General features: G+C 55.7%; 1 protein-coding gene across 1 annotated transcript in view; it reads left to right on the forward strand.

Moving 5' to 3' along the window:
- Window positions 1–13,841, forward strand: part of shrb (charged multivesicular body protein shrub) — a gene marked incomplete in the record, with an annotated part of 44,406 nt that extends 30,565 nt beyond the window's left edge. Inside the window, 2 exon segments of the mRNA XM_037238987.1 lie at window positions 13,112–13,212; window positions 13,824–13,841. Coding sequence (XP_037094882.1) covers window positions 13,112–13,212; window positions 13,824–13,841 — 119 coding nt within the window.
- Window positions 13,842–16,753: the final 2,912 nt, after the last annotated feature.

The following is a 16,753-nucleotide window of genomic DNA, read 5'->3' on the forward strand; positions in this document are numbered from 1 at the left end:
CAGGCTCCTATTTGAGATTTGTGGAATTTTGTTTGCGTGGATATGGTGCATATAGCAATGTGATTAAGAGGGCACGTGCTCCTCTCCCCTGAATACTACACTACCCGGGAGCCCCCCCCCCCCAAAAAAAAATTGAGAAAGATCGAGCTCAGTAGAAATGCTGGCAGATTTGTCTCCACGTGATCCTGCGATTGGTAGTAAGTTTTTGTGTTGAAAGATCAATAATTTGTCCATTATGCCAGTTCAAAGGTCAAATCTTTTCCCTCCCCAAAAGCCTTAGCTTTACATACTGATATGCGTGTTTGACCATGTTTGTGACCATGTTTCGTAGATCACCACACGCAACCAAACAGGCGTGTTTGTTGTTCGATTATGATTGCGATGGTGTACAGCCTTATGTTTTTCGAGCGTGCGTTTTTGATGTAGGACTCCCTTAATGTGACAATGTTGGCCCATCGCGGGTGGTCCGCGAAATCATCGCTCGCCGCCCGCCGCCCGCGCCTGCAAGGGGGTCGGCGTACGGTGCTCCTAAAACCCCGTCGCCCGCGCCTGCAAGGGGACGGTGTGCGATGCTCCTAAAAAACCGCCGCCCGCGCCTGCAAGGGACGGCGTGCGATGCTCCTAAAAAACCGCCACTGCTTTGAAACCAGAAATGACACGTGACGTCTTTGGCACGTCTTTGATATAAAATACGCACGATGGATTCCACATAAGCTACCCAAAATTTGGATGGGATTACACAGCATGCTGGGGAGATATCCTCAGAAAAGTTTGGGGAGTCGCGTCGACCCCCCTTCCTGTCAGGGCGAGATGTTTGGCAACATACCTGGAATCGAATGCAATGATCTGACGCACTACAAATTGCGCACTAAGATGTTACGTTCATGTTGGCATCGGCAAGTACCAATGTCTTTGCCGTGGTTTGCTGAAACACACTGTTGAGAAAACATCCCGCTCACTCGGCCGCGATGTGTACGCAATCATACCTCGTGGATGTCGTTAATGCGATGTGAAATGAACCCGTATGCTGCTGCTGTGAAAGCGTGTCGTTTTGTTACAAAAGGAAGGAAGTCAAGGAAGGAATTTCATTCGGAGATGCTCGACGTGAGTACAAGGTGTCTTCAGAAAAGAAGACCTATCGTGATGTCCTGGCTTCTTCAGTGAGATCCACAGTTACGCCGTCCAATGCTGGCCAAGTGCGTGGTCTTGATGCATTAAAAAGCATGACCGTCGGATATTTCACCACCATGATCACCTCTGTCCTGGCCCTTTGGGCCTCCGCCGCCACCTCCACTCATAGAGGAAAGGAGGGTTGCCAGTTAGCGGCTACCATAATGTTTAGTGGCGCCCCGACCGCCTCAGGGGCCGTGAGGCCTCCCCCTCCCCCCCCCCCTGGTTAACCCCCCATCTAGATCCCCTCAGTCCCCACCTGGAATACCGGAAGAGGAGCGATGGACCCTGGTACAACGTGACCGGGGTTCGGGGGCTCCCCGTTACATTCCGCATCCCTTCAGCCCGCTACTGTAGCCGACCGACAGCCCGCTGGCCGCCGGCAGCCTACTCAATCGCGCATTTGCAGCGTATAGGGACTCCCGGAGAACAAGCATTGGGAAGGGAGTTGGCACTCAACGGCTTGCAAAGCTTTTGGAGCCACCCTTCGTACAGGGAAGAGTGCGCCAGCTGGTCGTCATGCCCCTGCCACAGCGGCCGCAAGGGACAAGGGTGCAAGCTGGCCTGATGTTCTGGACTCGGGTCCGCGGGGAGGGGGGGGGGGGGGGGGAGGCGTGTAGCTCGTTCCGAACACCTGGGTTTCTGCGCTCCCCCACTTCCAGCGACCCCCCTCCAGCGTCCGCGCCTGCCCCGGCGGGTGCAATAGGCCTGTCCCCAACACCACCGCCTAGGTTCGCTGATGTGCAGTAGGTCCGCCCCCAACACCGCCGCCGAGGTTCGCTGATGTGCAATGGGTCCGCCCCCAACACCGCCGCCGAGGTTCGCTGATGTGCAATGGGTCCGCTCCCAACACTGCCGCCGAGGTTCGCTGATGTGCAATGGGCCCGCTCCCAACACCGCCGCCTAGGTTCGCTGACGTGCAAACTCTGGACAAGATATCGTCCAAGGCCCTGGGCCGTGGCGCCCAACGGGTTCCACCGTGCCCGGTGTCTCCCACGGACGGTGGGAGCCCGAGGGCCCGGCCCAGGGCTCAGTCCGGATCCGCCGAGGCTGTTCGTCGGACTGATCAGCGGTTGGGACCAAGAACCGGAGCCGGGTCCCATGTTTAAAACACTGACAATTTTGTACTAACTAGATGACCAGCAGCCGCCACGTCGTGCTTAATTTTACAGTGGAACCATCGCGGTTTTAGGGCTAACTTGACTGATCTGCAAGGGCTTGTGTTCTGCCGTAATCCGGTGGTAACGAAGCTCACTCCTGGTGGACTTCAAATCATTAAATGGTACTGAATGTTTTAAAACGGCGTGAGGTTAGACACGATTGCCCATGTTGGTGCATAGCAGGGTTCCATATACCAAGCGTAATATCCGCACTGAACTGCAAGCCATCGCCGTTACGGCTGACCTGGGCGTTATAAAGCCAACAGTCTGCTATACTTACCACCTACGGTCGACCGACGTCACTCATCGGTGGAATCGGTCTGTGCCAACTTCCATCACCGTTCTTGGTCCTCGGCGAGTTTAACTCACAGGACACGACGTGGGGTTGTGCTCTTACGAACAACAGAGGCAGGAGACTTGAACTTCTCCTTAACATATACAGTCTGTATTTTAGATACTGAACATGCTACCTACATTCCACTGCGGCCGGGTGGTAATTCAGCTTTTGACCCCCAATATACGCGCCAACACCGTATAACCAGTTGGGGAGGTTGACAGCTGCCCTTTAGGCAGCGATCACTTTCCCATCGAATACCGGCTGAACAACAGCGCTTCTCACCCAGGTATTCGGCCACCGCGATGGACTATCCGACGAGCTGGCGGGGCAACGTTTTCTGCGACGTGCGTCCCCAGTCGGAGATCCAGTAACGTCTCCGACGGAGCGCATACATTCAGCTATTGTGACGGCGGTTCGATAATTCACTCTCCTGACATGGAGCAAACCCGGGCGGCCGCCAGTGCCCTGGCGGCCGGAGGAATGCAAGGCTGCTATCCTTATAGAAAAAGCATTGAAACGCTTTAACCGGCCGTCCGTAACGCCAAATGGTGTTTTGTTTTAAAAGAGTGGTTCAGGCTGGTCGCGTTGTGCACGAGTCGAAGCGCAGGTTATGACAGGAATATGTGACAGACATCAACTGCTTTACGCCATTGACACATTATGGAGACGCAGTTATCGAATTTCTGGCGAATTCCCGTCCGTTCCAACACCAGCTTTAGGTGTATAGTGCAATGCGGTTACGAATAAGCCGAGGTGGCCAACGAGCTAGCGCACGCGCTGTCCGAGCGCTGCGCCCTCGGATCTTCCCATCCTAGGTTTTTACGGCACAAGACGCGTGCGAGAGATGCCCGGTTAACTTTGGTGTGGAGCATGTGGCCTTTGTGTGGGTGCCAGAGGACGTCGGACTGACTGTTAACGAGAAAGCCGATGTGTCGGCCAAGGAGGCTGCAGTTGGACCACGACCTAGTTTCGCTCGTGCACCATACTCTGGCTTTAGGCAGCTGCTCTCCGCCCGTCTGAAAGAAAACTTGAACAATCCTGGGATCAGGTGAGCACAGACATCCATGGCAACGCAAGAAATTAGCTGAGGGCGGTAAATACCGCGTCGGTGATTGCCTATCTCCACACTGCGATAGTAGGAGGGAGGAAGCCAGTCTCTGTCGCCTCCGTATCGGCCACAATCTCCACACTGCAATAGTAGGAGGGAGGAAGCCAGCCTCTGTCGCCTCCGTATCGGCCACAATCTCCACACTGCAATAGTAGGAGGGAGGAAGACAGCCTCTGTCGCCTCCGTATCGGCCACAATCTCCCCGCTGTAAGGAGGGAGGAAGCCAGCCTCTGTCGCCTCCGTATCGGCCACATTTACGGATCGCACGGGTTTCTTCTGTCTGGAGGTCAAGCGCCATCGTGTCCCAGGTGCGACTACCCACTGTCCGTTGTTTATGTGCTCGTGCAGTGTCACCACTTGGAATCTGAGCGTCGGCGTTACTTCGGCCTCTACGCACGATGGGGACTGTCTGTGCGTCTTCATTGGGGAGGAACCGATCTTTGACACTAAGATAGTTTTAGATTTCATGAAGCATATTGATTTTAAGACAACCTACTCACCTCTTCAATGGCCTTGACTGTGTGGCTCCAACTTTGGTTCGCGCAGCTCGGGCTTGGTGACCTAGAGTGCATAGCGCACTGCACACGCGCGTCGATGGAATGAAGACCGTCTGACCAAGTAGTGGGCGCGAAATCACCGCTCCAGTCGACCTGCCCCTAAAGCCAAAATACCATGCCAGACCTGCTGCCAAAATGCAGGATTCCATATCGTTTCCTTAATGGCGTGATTGACGTCTCGATTCTACCCAGTGTCAGTACTGTTTTCCTCTAAAATTGCGTGCTTTTTCCTCGTCGAATTATCGTACAGCAAATCATGGCGGTAGATTACCGTGCTACACCTACACCAGTTGATAAACACGAACCTAAAACACGCTTGGATTCCAGGGTGGCCGCCAAACGGCGGTGTTATGTATTGCACGGGTGCTTCGCAAGATGCTCTCATCGGTCGATTCCAATTCGTTCCTGATCCGTGTGCGTTCCTGTCGCACAATGGCCAACGCCCAGCTTTCCTGCCTGCGCCAGCGCACCAAGTGCATGCCAATATCATTAAGATTGATATGGGGAGATCCTGTCGTCGTCAGCCCTAATCGGTTCCATTCGAAGGAAAGCGTGCTGGAGGCGCATTGTCACAGGGCTTAGAGTGCGGCAATGTATCGTCCTGCCGTCATGCCGGGATTCGTTGTGATATGCGCTGGCGTTATTTGGCTGTTAGGTGGCTGGATGTACTCCAGAGAACCCACCGTCATGCTAAACGAGTTGTTGCGTGGCTGCTAAATGTGCAGTAGTCATTGGATGAGGGTGTACGTGACCGGCTGGCTGCCGCTCCGGCTCGGGTCTCCTAGACTGTGGCGGGCCTGCCGGCCTGCCCAGCGCCGTGACCGAGCCTCGGCCAGCCCCGCCCCTGCCGCGGCTGGGAAGGGCTCGGCGACGGCGGCGCAGCCGGCCGCCCGGCGTGCCACCAATCTCCCGGCCGGTGCCGGCGTGCGCGGGGCGTGCCGTGGCACGCGCTCGCCCCGCGCCGGCGCGAGCTCCTGGGAATTCGAGACGTGTCAGTGGGTGTCGGAGCGGCACTACCCCGCGTGTCCCTCCTTGTTCTCGTCAGCACCAACCGCCGAGCAGCTGGCACGTGCTGCATGACATTACCGATACTAGACGGCCGGCGCCGTCCCAAATTGCGTAATGCCGCAAATCAAGCCCGAGCTGCACGGGCGTTGGTGTGTGACGCCGCCCTGTGATGATTGGCTCGAGGTCAGAGGGCGCCGGAGGAGGCCCGCTCTCCGCCGGACGACGCCGCGGTTCCGTCTGTGCCGCATCGGTACGGCAGCTCACCAGACTCGCCTGTCGCCGGCCGTTTCGGTGGTGCCGGTTCGGCACCGGGTAGGAGTGGTTCTCGCTTGCCGGTCACGCGCGGCGGGGCTCGGCTTACTCCGTGTTTTCGTCCCTGGATGGGTTTTGCCGCAGAGCGCGGTGGCAAGCGGATGTGGGACGGATCGGGTGCGGGGCGAGGAGTGAGGTCGCCTGGAGCGAGCAGCCATCAGGTGGTGAGGCCGGTAGTGGACTGTGGTCGGACTGTTAGTGGGATGGCTAGTTGCTCGACAGGGTTGGTTTTAGATACGTGGTAGGGGTTTAAGGAGAAGACCGATAGCGTAAGACGTGCGTGAAGTGGGAATAACCAATGAGAAGGAATTCAGTCGGCTGCGACGGTGATTGTTTGGAAGGGTCGGCTTGTCTGGAGTGAGCAGTTCGCGGCCCAAAGTTGTCCGCGACTCGGTCTGCCGCTGGGGCACGGCCCGGCGTTTGGGCTGAGACCTTCTCACAGCCGCCACCGCCGCCGTCGCCCTCCGCGCACGTCGCGCTCCGCACAGCCAGGCTCAATTAGATCAGCCGAGGCGCCCCGCTGGGGGTGCAGTTCGTGACAGCTCTGTCACTAAATGCCGCACTGAAGTTGCCGACAAGTTTGACTTCGTAGGCACTCGCCGAACTTGGGACGCAGGCTGGCACGTGCCACTGGGGGCGGGGTGCTCTTTTTTGTCATTGGTGCGCTGTAGGTCGCTGCGTGGAGGCGTGCTGTCCCGTAATGCCGTCGCCGGCATGTCCTGGCAGAGGTGTGACATTCGCGTGTCTGGCGGGCAGCGCTCGATTGCAGACACTTACGTAACACCAGCAGGCGCCGAACACCGTCTGGTCACGTTCTGCGTAATGTGGAGCGGTTAGGATGGCTTGATTTGAGATGATGTTCTGTGATGTGTTTGATAGTGTTTATGACACCGCATGCGGTTTTTACGTTTGGGTATTGGAAAGCCCGGAACTTCAGCTGGTTTTTAATAGCTTTCTGAAGGAACCAGATGGAATAATTGAAAGATTCCTCAGTTATTCATCTCGGCACTTCGAAAAAGGTCTTCGAGATGAACTGAAGTTTCACACCGTGAAATTAATGAAATGTTAGGGCGTCACCCAGCATGAGTCGAAACAAATCTGGCTGAATGAATATTTACCTTGATATTACGCCTCTGCTTTCCAGTGGTATATTATTGGGACCTTTATCAGCCTATCAGTGATGTAATCTCTGAAATGCTCGTTAAACATTAAAGTTTGGTACATCTGCGCTCTGAAATCGCACACAATGTAAAAAGGTTTCAAATGCATTGCCAAACGGACTTTCCTAGGGTGGGTAAGCTGACATGGCCTGAGTTGGTTCTTTCAATGATACGCTCCACTTACACCGTGAGCCACCCATAATTCACTTTATGCTCTGTGTATCCAGTCTGTAGTGCCTGTCATACACTACCTATGTGTTGCCCAAGCGTTGCTGTCGGTTGCAGCTGCCGAGGAGGGGCAGCATCTACGTCACATCCTCAGCGCTGGAGTGAGGTGTGCGTCTCGAAACACGGTGAGATGGTGTGATCCAGAATCTGACCGGTGCCGACTCGGTGACTCACCAGCGGCTGGAGGGCAGTGTTGGCGCCCCCAAAGAGAGTGTCGGCCAAGCGAAACGGTCGGTCGAGGCCAGGCCTGACGCGGCGCGTCTGGTGCCACCGTACCTCCGGGGACAGTGCGGCGAGGCCAGTCACGCTCAGGCGTCAGATTGGGCAGGAGCTGCGGCACCGACAGGCACTGGCCCATCACGCTCAGGCGTCAGATTGGGCAGGAGCTGCGGCACTGACAGGCACTGGCCCGTCACGCTCAGGCGTCAGATGGGGCAGGAGCTGCGGCACCGACAGGCACTGGCCCGTCACGCTCAGGCGTCAGATTGGGCAGGAGCTGCGGCACTGACAGGCACTGGCCCGTCACGCTCAGGCGTCAGATGGGGCAGGAGCTGCGGCACCGACAGTTACTGACCCGTCACGCTCAGGCGTCGGATAGGACAGGAGCTGCGGCACCGACAGGCACTGGCTAGCCACGCTCAGGCGTCAGATGGGGCAGGAGCTGCGGCACCGACAGGCACTGGCCCGTCACGCTCAGGCGTCAGATGGGGCAGAAGATGTGGGCGACCCTGGAGCGGCAGCACCGGGGTGCTGGCCAGCCACACGCAGACGTCAGATGGGAACAGGAGCTGCGGCAGCGGGGTGCTGGCCAGCCACACTCCGACGTCAGATGGGGCAGGAGCCGCCACACCGACGGGCGCTGGCCAACCTCTGGAGCGGCGGTGTCGGGGGCGCTGGCTGGCCAGTCTCCAACGTTTGCTTCCAGCAATAGGCTTCATCTCATGCTCGTACGCTACACGCTTCACCCAAAATATGGATATGCCGCTACGTTTGTTTGATAGGTCAGCTCCAATGTGAAGGGGTGAAGAGGAGACAGGCTGGCGTTGGATGTTGGCAAAGAGGGCCAGCACAGCTGGCTGGACCGCGCTAACCACTGCGTGTCTGGGAAACCAGATATGTGCGGGGTTCGATTCTCCGCGGTGCCCGTTCGTCCTGCCAGGGTGAAAGGAAGGTGACGCCATGTAGCTTCAGCAGCTGAGTGCGTCGTAAAGCCCCAATGACGACGACGACGGCTGGCTGAAGCGCTCACCCTGGGGCTGCGCGGCGTGTCGTGAGTTCCGGCGTCGCTACCAGCTCGTGTTTCGTCGCCCTCCCTGGTGCCACCCTCGTGAGAGATCGCGTCCTTGCCCAAGCATGCTACGTGACTTGCAAGGTAATCACCAAACTGACATTAGTGCGTGAATTAGACGATCGAGCGGAAACTTGACAAGATGTCCACTCAACGAATTAACTCCTTCACCTTCCGCGGACTACTTTAAATCTAAGTATGTATCTTGCGGGAGCGGCCTGGCCGCTGGCGTTTCAACCCATTACATAACCCGATCATTGGCAGGTAATACACAACAGTGGTTGCGAGTCAAGCCCAAGCACCTACGCAGCTCAGGCCTGGCGTCGCGTGCTGGAATGCCGGGGCACAACAAATTAATTACCGTCGATAAATTCATGATTTGGCCGCGCTCTGGGCGTCAAAGCGTGGCTGCGATGGACCGCGGCGATGGATGCCCCCGGCGCGTGCGGCGCCTATTTCGAGCGGGGCCGGCACGTCTGCCAGTGGCGGCCGGTTCCAGCGGCCGGAGGAGACGGCACGTCTCGGGGTGGAGACGTGCCGTCTGTGCCGGGGACGGCCCATCCGCCAGCCCGCTGCGCCGGGGACGACTGTCGGCACGATCAGCGCGCTGGCGCAACAAGCACGCGGCTGGCAGCGCAGTGTAAGCCCGGTGGGGCCGTTGGCGGCCCCCTCTGCTCTCTTGCGAACGTGCGCGGCTGGCACGTTGTGAGAGTGATTCCGGTGTCCGTGCGTTTTGGAGGCCCCGCCGTGGCCTGAAGTGGTCTGGTAGTTACCATGTCCGAGATTGCGTCCGGAAGCACATGGGCCGAGCTGAGACACTGCGGACATATGTCCGTGGTCGAAACACTGCAGTTCACACTGAGAGCGAGCGTGATTTTGTAGCCACTTTGACACGACGTCGACTACGGTGGGCACCTACAGCATTCGATTCGCCACGGTGCCCACCCTCCGCGCTGGGAGGAGGGGGAGGCGATGGCCGTCAAAACTCGTCGCCCCTGGGGAACTGTTAACCATTCCGCTGTGCAGAAGTGTAGAGCGCCAAAAATCAGTGTAGTACCTAGCCCTAGTATATTAAAGTGGCAGTAGTATAAAGCCTCAGTATACTATAGCCAGAATAGTACATACAGCCTCCGTATACTGTAGCCAGTATAGCATATAGGATCGGCAGCTGAGTTCGTCCTCAAGCCCCTATGCCGACAGCAAAGGATGAAAAACGAACTTTTAATTAATTATCCTTATGACAGGTTTGATGTGCTTCGTTTTCACAGTTGCAGTCATGACCAGTGTTGGCGCGGCATGCTGTGACGATGGACTAGCCTGATGCTCGACGCCGCCACTGCTGGCAGCGGTCGTACCAGCCACTCAGCAAGGCTCGGGCTCGGGGCTTTCGTATTAGTAGATTGCGACGTCATCAAAGATGGCCGGTAATCCGTGGGAGTTAGCGGTCAATCAGGGGCGCGCGCGCCCACCGACTTTATGAGCCGCCTGGCCTCGAGACAACCTGGGCAGTGACACGAGCCGGAGGCTCAACCAGAGGAAGACACAGGCTCACCGACAGCGGACACGGGCTCCAGGACATCGGACACAGGCTGTAGCGCAGTGGACATGGACTCGAGAACAGTGGACACGGGCTCTAGCACAGTGGACACGGGCTCTAGCTCAGTGGACACGGGCTCCATGACAGTGGACACGGGCTTTAGAACGGTGGACACGGATTTTATGGCAGCGGACTCGGGCCCTAGAACAGTGGACACGGGCTCTAGGACGGTAGGCACGGGCTCTAGCACAGTAGACACGGGCTCTAGAGCGATGGACACGGATTTTATGGCAATGGACTCGGGCCCTAGAACAGTGGCCACGGGCTCTAGGATAGTGGACACGGCGCGAAGGCTCTGGAGTAGTGGCTGGCCGTGCTCAGAATACTCCGGATAACTCTGCCCAGGGCGGTTATGCTGCGAGACTCTTAAGTGGACACGGCGCAAAGGCTCTGGAGTAGTGGCTGGCCGTGCTCGGAATGCTCCGGATAACTCTGCCCAAGGCGGTTATGCTGCGAGAGTATTCGAGAGTGCCAGTTATGTTTCTTCTGCATAATGGGTGGTCTTCTGTCTGCCCAAGCCAAAGGCTTATACCACTGTTTATACATGTCGTTTGTAACTAACTCCGCTGATTTGACCTGCCTTGGTTTCGAAGACCATGACCGATGGTTTCAAAATATCAGTTGGAGCCAATGTTTGCGTCACCTTAATGTCTATGCAATGCGCATGTTTTCCGTGAGTTGGGATAGGCTTTAGCTGTTCTATTCCCCTGCGGAGCGGGTTTCATCTGAAGATGAGTCCCGTGGGTACGAGACCTCATCCAGACTCCGTCCGAAGATCCACTCCCCCGTGGGATGTGTCTACGGGGATGAGAGTTATCGCTCGGGGACCCGTCCGAAGGTCCCAAGGACGCCCACCCCGTGGGTGCGAGTTCTCTTCCAGGAACTGGCGGTTATCCTCGTACCACTGTTGGTCCAACGCCACCGTTCGTCCGGAACCATTGTTGGGTCTAGACTACTTCGCTGGTCCTGGTGATGTGCTGGTCCAGGATCGCCGTAATTTCAGGATCGTTGCTTACTTGCGCGAGGGCCTTCGTCCGCGGACCGCCGTTGGCCCGCGGACCGCCGTTGGTCCGCGGACCGCCGTTGGTCCGCGGACCGCCGTTGGCCTGGGGATCGCTTGGTCCGCGTATCGCTGCGGCGCGTGGCGTAATGAGCGCGCCGTCAGCTCGGATAATTACCGTACGCTGCTGGCGCGCGTGGAGTGCAGACGCAATCATCGGCCCCGCCGCGTCCCGTTTGTCGTCGGTGCGCCACGGCCGCCGCGAGATCCCGGGTGGCGACGCTCCCCACGCGGCGGCGGATGCAGAGAGATGGGGCGCGGTGACCCGAGCGTGGGCCCGGCCTGGGGCGCAGCTGTAGATGGGCCGCGCTGAGAGAGCGGGAACAGGGTATTAAACTACGCGAGTCGTTGGGTAGGCCCGTCAGGCGCAGTCAGTCTATCAGGGCGTCGAGCCGCTATCTATCAGGAGGTCGCGGGCGCTGCATGACCAAGTAGGCGCCACATGCTTAAACGGAACTCGCCGTCTTCAGTGACGGGAGATGAACGCTGCTTCTGGCGAGGCCGTTTTGGGCCCGTTTCGTGTAGCTTACGTACATTGACATAGTATGCCTGAATGATGCCTGCCAAGAGCGATCTGCATCGGGCAAAAGGTTTCTAATTTTGAGCCATCCGGGCGTTTTCAGGGCGGGAGATTCATGTTTGGATTTCTTCGCTCCACTGATAATTTTGACCGCAAAATTTAACGTTTTTTGGATCCTGTTTTTCAGTTTTCGCCGCCATCTGGGCTTTTCATTTTTCGCCACCATCTTTCAGAAGATCAGTTTTCGAGGATTAATTTTGAGAGGATTTTGCGTAAACCAATTTAGAGTGATAACAAGGGCTGTTTCCACCCGATCACTAAGATCGCCAATATTGCCCGGAGCATCTGCGTCAATGAACTGAGCGTCTTCAGCATACATGATGAGTTGTCCAAAGTGAATAAAAGAAGGCCGGTTACTCTACAGGTGGACTTTGTGGAGTGACTAAGGCGAAAGTCGCGTTGCTCGGGACATATGACGTGTTATTTGATGGGTTTGATACAAGCGGGTTACCGACCATTCGCTCGTAAAGGTTTCCATCACTGATAGGATGAAAAGTCGTGGAAACTTATTTCGGCCGATTTGGTCGTCGATTTTAAGCAAAGGCATCAAGGTAGCTGTTTTCCACACAGCCGGCCATCAGCTGTTTTCCACACAGCCGGTACGTCTCCGACCACTAGCGACCTATTAACGACGTGCAGCAGGTGAGGCGCAATCACAGCGAATGTTAACCTCATCAAATGTACGGCAATTCCTTCTACGCCACTGGCTTTCAATGTCCCCAGGTGCCTTAACGCGCCAGACAGTCCAGGAAGAGTAGCAGGTGTCACGCGGAAAGAACCTGCTTGTACGCGTGGAGGACGAGAAGGCGCAGTCTCGCCCTCGCTGGCGGCTGCACTTAGCGCTTCAGCCGTCCTGGGCCCAAAGACGCGATGATTATGAGTAATGCTGGATAGGGTACCTGCCAGCATACCAGCTCTGTATGCATAGCACGTCCGACAAGTCGTCGGTTTGCCATCAAATTTCGTAGACGTAAACGTTTGCAGATCCTGCTTGAGTTCTTGAAGCTGCGAAGGAAGTTTTGCCTAAGCCGGCACTGCATTAAACTATTCTCTGAAGAAACACGTCGAAATCCCTTCAAAATCGCTCTAAAACCATAAATTGCAACTCAGTTCCATCGCTCACGAGCTGCGTGGATCAAAAGAGGGCGTCACATGTGGGCGCGGGACGCCGGTCGCCGGCATGGTTCAGTGCTGATGGCAGAGGCCGGGCGCGGCCGTGGCGGGCGGCTCCGGGCGGCTCTGGGCCGTGCCGTCGGGCTCCGCTCATGCGGACTCCGACCGCGCCGAACACGGCCACACGTCACCGGCGCCACCGGCAGGGGGCGTGGCCGTGGCGGGCGGCCCTGGGCGGCTCTGGGCCGGGCCGTTGGGCTCCGCTCAGGCGGACTCCGACCGCGCCGGACACGGCCGCACGCCACCGGCGCCACCGGCACGGGGCGCGGCGCTCGCCGGAAGGCCTGGTCACGGGGGCTCGGCGGCGCGCCCGGTCAAGCTCGGCCGGCGGTCACGAGGCCTCCTGCCACACCACCACGGCGTGCTGCCCCAGATGGGGACGCTCGGGAGGCGCGGGACAGTGGACAGGCAGACGCCGCCGTCTGCTCCGCTCCGTTCGGCTGGATCCAGTCCAACCCGGTCGGGTCCGGTCTGGTCAGGGCCGTGCGCTGGGTCTCGTTGGTTCCTGGGTCAGGACTTGACTGGCCCCCCAGAGGCCAGGACAGCCGAGGACGGCGTGGCGCGGAGTGAGGCGGTCCAGGCCAATCAACTCCGGTCTGTTGGACCGATGGTACGGCTCAGCATGGTCTAGTACACTTGGGTTCAGTACTGCTTGATCCGGTCTGGTCTGGACCGTTTCGGCCTGGATTGGCATTGTCTGCCGGAGCCTGGCTCAGTTAAGTTTGGTCTGGTCTCATGTGGTCTGGCGTGATCTGGTCTGGTCTGGTCTAATCGGGCCCAGGTCTCGCAGTCCATTCGAGTTCGGTCCAGTCCGGTCAAGTGTGGTGTGGTGAGGTCTGAACTGGTCTGATCTGGTAAGGTTTGTTCTGGTCTGATCTGGTCTTGTCTGGTCTTGTCTGGTCTGGTCTGGTCTGCTCTAGTTTGGTGTGGCCTGGTCTGATCTGGCCTGGTCTGGTTAGATCTGGTCCGGTCCGATCTGGTCTAGTCCGGTTCGGTTACGTCTCCGGCTGGCTGCAGCAGACGGACGTGACGCACGAGCGGCCGGCCCTGTGTCGTCCACATCACACCCTGCCGCTGACCGCCAGCGATCGACTGCATTGTAGCGGCAGCAGAAACATGCCCCTCGTGCAAAACACGTGCATAAAGGGCTGTGCCCAGTTCCGTCGCAGCTTATGTGTTTGTTATTATTACTCGATATGAACTGAGCGTAACGTAACTGCGCAATAATCGCACCACTTGAGAGTGCCATTCGAGGGTGTTAACATTTGAACGTAGTAGTGTGTAAATACTGTTATAACACCTGCTGTTATCAATTGTGTTCCCCCCTTATCATGAGCTCGGGGGAAGCGTCAATTTGCCTTCCCGAAGTTTTTTCCAGAATAACTTTTCAACGTTGCGGCGTAGCCGCACCCAACCTTGTCTAGCTGTAGACAAGCGAATAGCCAAACTTTCGGTGCAACACATGATATCTGCCTTGTAAGGCTGCTGACTTGAAGCGGGTCAGAGTCCGGACATGGCTGTCGAGGAAAGCGTTTCCTGAGTATCTTTTAATATGATTCGACAGCGGAGTTTTCGACGAATTCACACAGCTTTGATATGATTTCTGGGCCAATCAGACAATTGATAGTCATAGGAGGCTACGGACCTAAAATGGCTTTGATCAAGCGTTTTCTTTGAGGAGCATGCCGCTACGGTAGTTCTTGATGTTGTTGCGAATTGAAGTATCAAAATGTTCTCCAACGATTTGGTCATTCTTATCATCTAAAGGTCAAATACGGCCTCTGAAATGCCCTAGTTTGAAATTGGATGTGCGAGAAGGTTGCGTTTGGATGGCGAATACTTTGGAAAGTGGTCTGAAGTTTGAGTTTGTTTGACCTTATTTGACCCGAAGGTCCATCCTTGGCATCTCAGAATTTGATACAAATGAGTTTACATAGCGTCCTACATATCGTGAGAATTTGATGCCTTTGTTATTTATTTGATGCCTTATTACCTCGCTTAGTTTTGAAATTTCAGGTGTCAGATGCCCTCATCCCCACCCGAGTTCGTCGCAACCAACCGGCCACCCGGATGCGTGTTAAACACGAATACTTTTATGCCAGTGGCTGAGCAAGAAGCGGGTGATATGATTGTCGTTACTTCATTGGTATAGTTAAGAACTTTTCATTTGATCTCATTTCAAGGTCTCATTTAATTAAGACCGGTCTTACAAATAGGGATTGCGAGTAGTTAATTCCCAAGGATCAGGACCGGTGGTTGGTTCCCCAGGCAAGGTGGGGAGCCCGGTGACGGGAGGCAGGTGGGCGCCGGTGGTTGGTTCCCCAGGCAAGGTGGGGAGCCCGGTGACGGGCGGCAGGTGGGCGCCGGTGGTTGGTTCCCCAGGCAAGGTGGGGAGCCCGGTGACGGGCGGCAGGTGGGCGCCGGTGGTTGGTTCCCCAGGCAAGGTGGGGAGCCCGGTGACGGGCGGCAGGTGGGCGCCGGTGGTTGGTTCCCCAGGCAAGGTGGGGAGCCCGGTGACGGGCGGCAGGTGGGCGCCGGTGGTTGGTTCCCCAGGCAAGGTGGGGAGCCCGGTGACGGGCGGCAGGTGGGCGCCGGTGGTTGGTTCCCCAGGCAAGGTGGGGAGCCCGGTGACGGGCGGCAGGTGGGCGGTCGGACTGGCCTAGGCTGGGAAAATAATGTTTGGTAAGCGCTGCCGTGATTTGTTGTACTCACTATACACTGTGTTGTTATTATTATTATTATTTTTTATTATATATATTATTTATATATATTATATTATATATATATATATATATATATATTATATATATATTATATATATATATATATATATGTATATATATTATTAATTACTCAGACAGGCCTTTAAGTTCGTCGATTTGCATTGGGAAGTGTGTATGACGTGGGTGGCATACGGGGCCCATTGCCATTGTGTTAAAGGAATGGGCATTTTTGAGGTAAGGTTCGGTGAAGGAGCCCTAACCCATGTGATGCACCTGCATATTCTATCGCTATGTTCGTGGACGTAGGTTTCCGTATGATTGTTTAAGCACCTGCTAGTACACATTGCGGGCTTGTGATACAGTTGCCATACAGTTGATTCAACATACAGTTGCACTGGCTGTGAGTCTTACAGTCTTGGGCATAATGGTAGGTTGAAGTTCCCAGTCGCTTATTCTCCGCGTGAGATGCACTCACGCTATTGGTAGGAATATGTTTATTATATTTGTACCAATATTACCCTATGAATTCAATTAAGATCTATCATATCGGTCATGAAGGGACTCCAGGCTCAGCTCGATTAAGTGTTTTATGAACAAGCTTGTCTGATAAGCTGATGCAAAGCTTGGCAACATTGGCAAAATATGTCATCGTTGCCAGGTGGCGTGCAGATCTTGTTCAGGTGTCGCAATGACAGTGCTGATGTCTACACTTGTTATTTTATTCATAGCGTGTAGGTCTTGCGTCAGATTTCCTGATCAAAAGTTTGTGTTGTGTCTCGTACATACTAACAAATTGATCATTTGTTCTGCCTCCGTGGGCGTATAGCTGTAATATATATATATATATATATATATATATATATATATATATATATATATATATACAATAGCTATATATAATAATAGCGGTATATTATAACAATGTATATAATATAGAATAATAGATAATGCGTAAATATAAAAACTATGCGCCGTACATCCGCAACCGCATACACTGAACTGGCCTGGTCGGCCGCTCGCCACGGCCGACCAGGCCAGTTCATTGGTGACATCGCCAGGCGTCGCTGGCGTCGCGTGACGGCATCACTGGCCGCTAATCAGCCCGGCGCGAGGTCAAAGAGTCGTGTGCTTTGGCGTGGCATCCGGCTGTTTGCTTCTAAGCTTTCGCTCCGTTTTTGTCCGCGTCTTGTTCGTATCTTTCGCTTTGCCAGACTGGTAACGCAGGCATCCTTCCACTTCTGGGCGCTTTCGCTTTTTTGGCTGCTCTAACACGCGCTCAGGTGGGGGTCAAA

This window comes from Pollicipes pollicipes, unplaced genomic scaffold (assembly GCF_011947565.3).
Source record: "Pollicipes pollicipes isolate AB1234 unplaced genomic scaffold, Ppol_2.1 Scaffold_3087;HRSCAF=3621_pilon_pilon_pilon, whole genome shotgun sequence".
In the NCBI taxonomy this organism is placed as follows: Eukaryota; Metazoa; Arthropoda; class Thecostraca; order Pollicipedomorpha; family Pollicipedidae; genus Pollicipes; species Pollicipes pollicipes.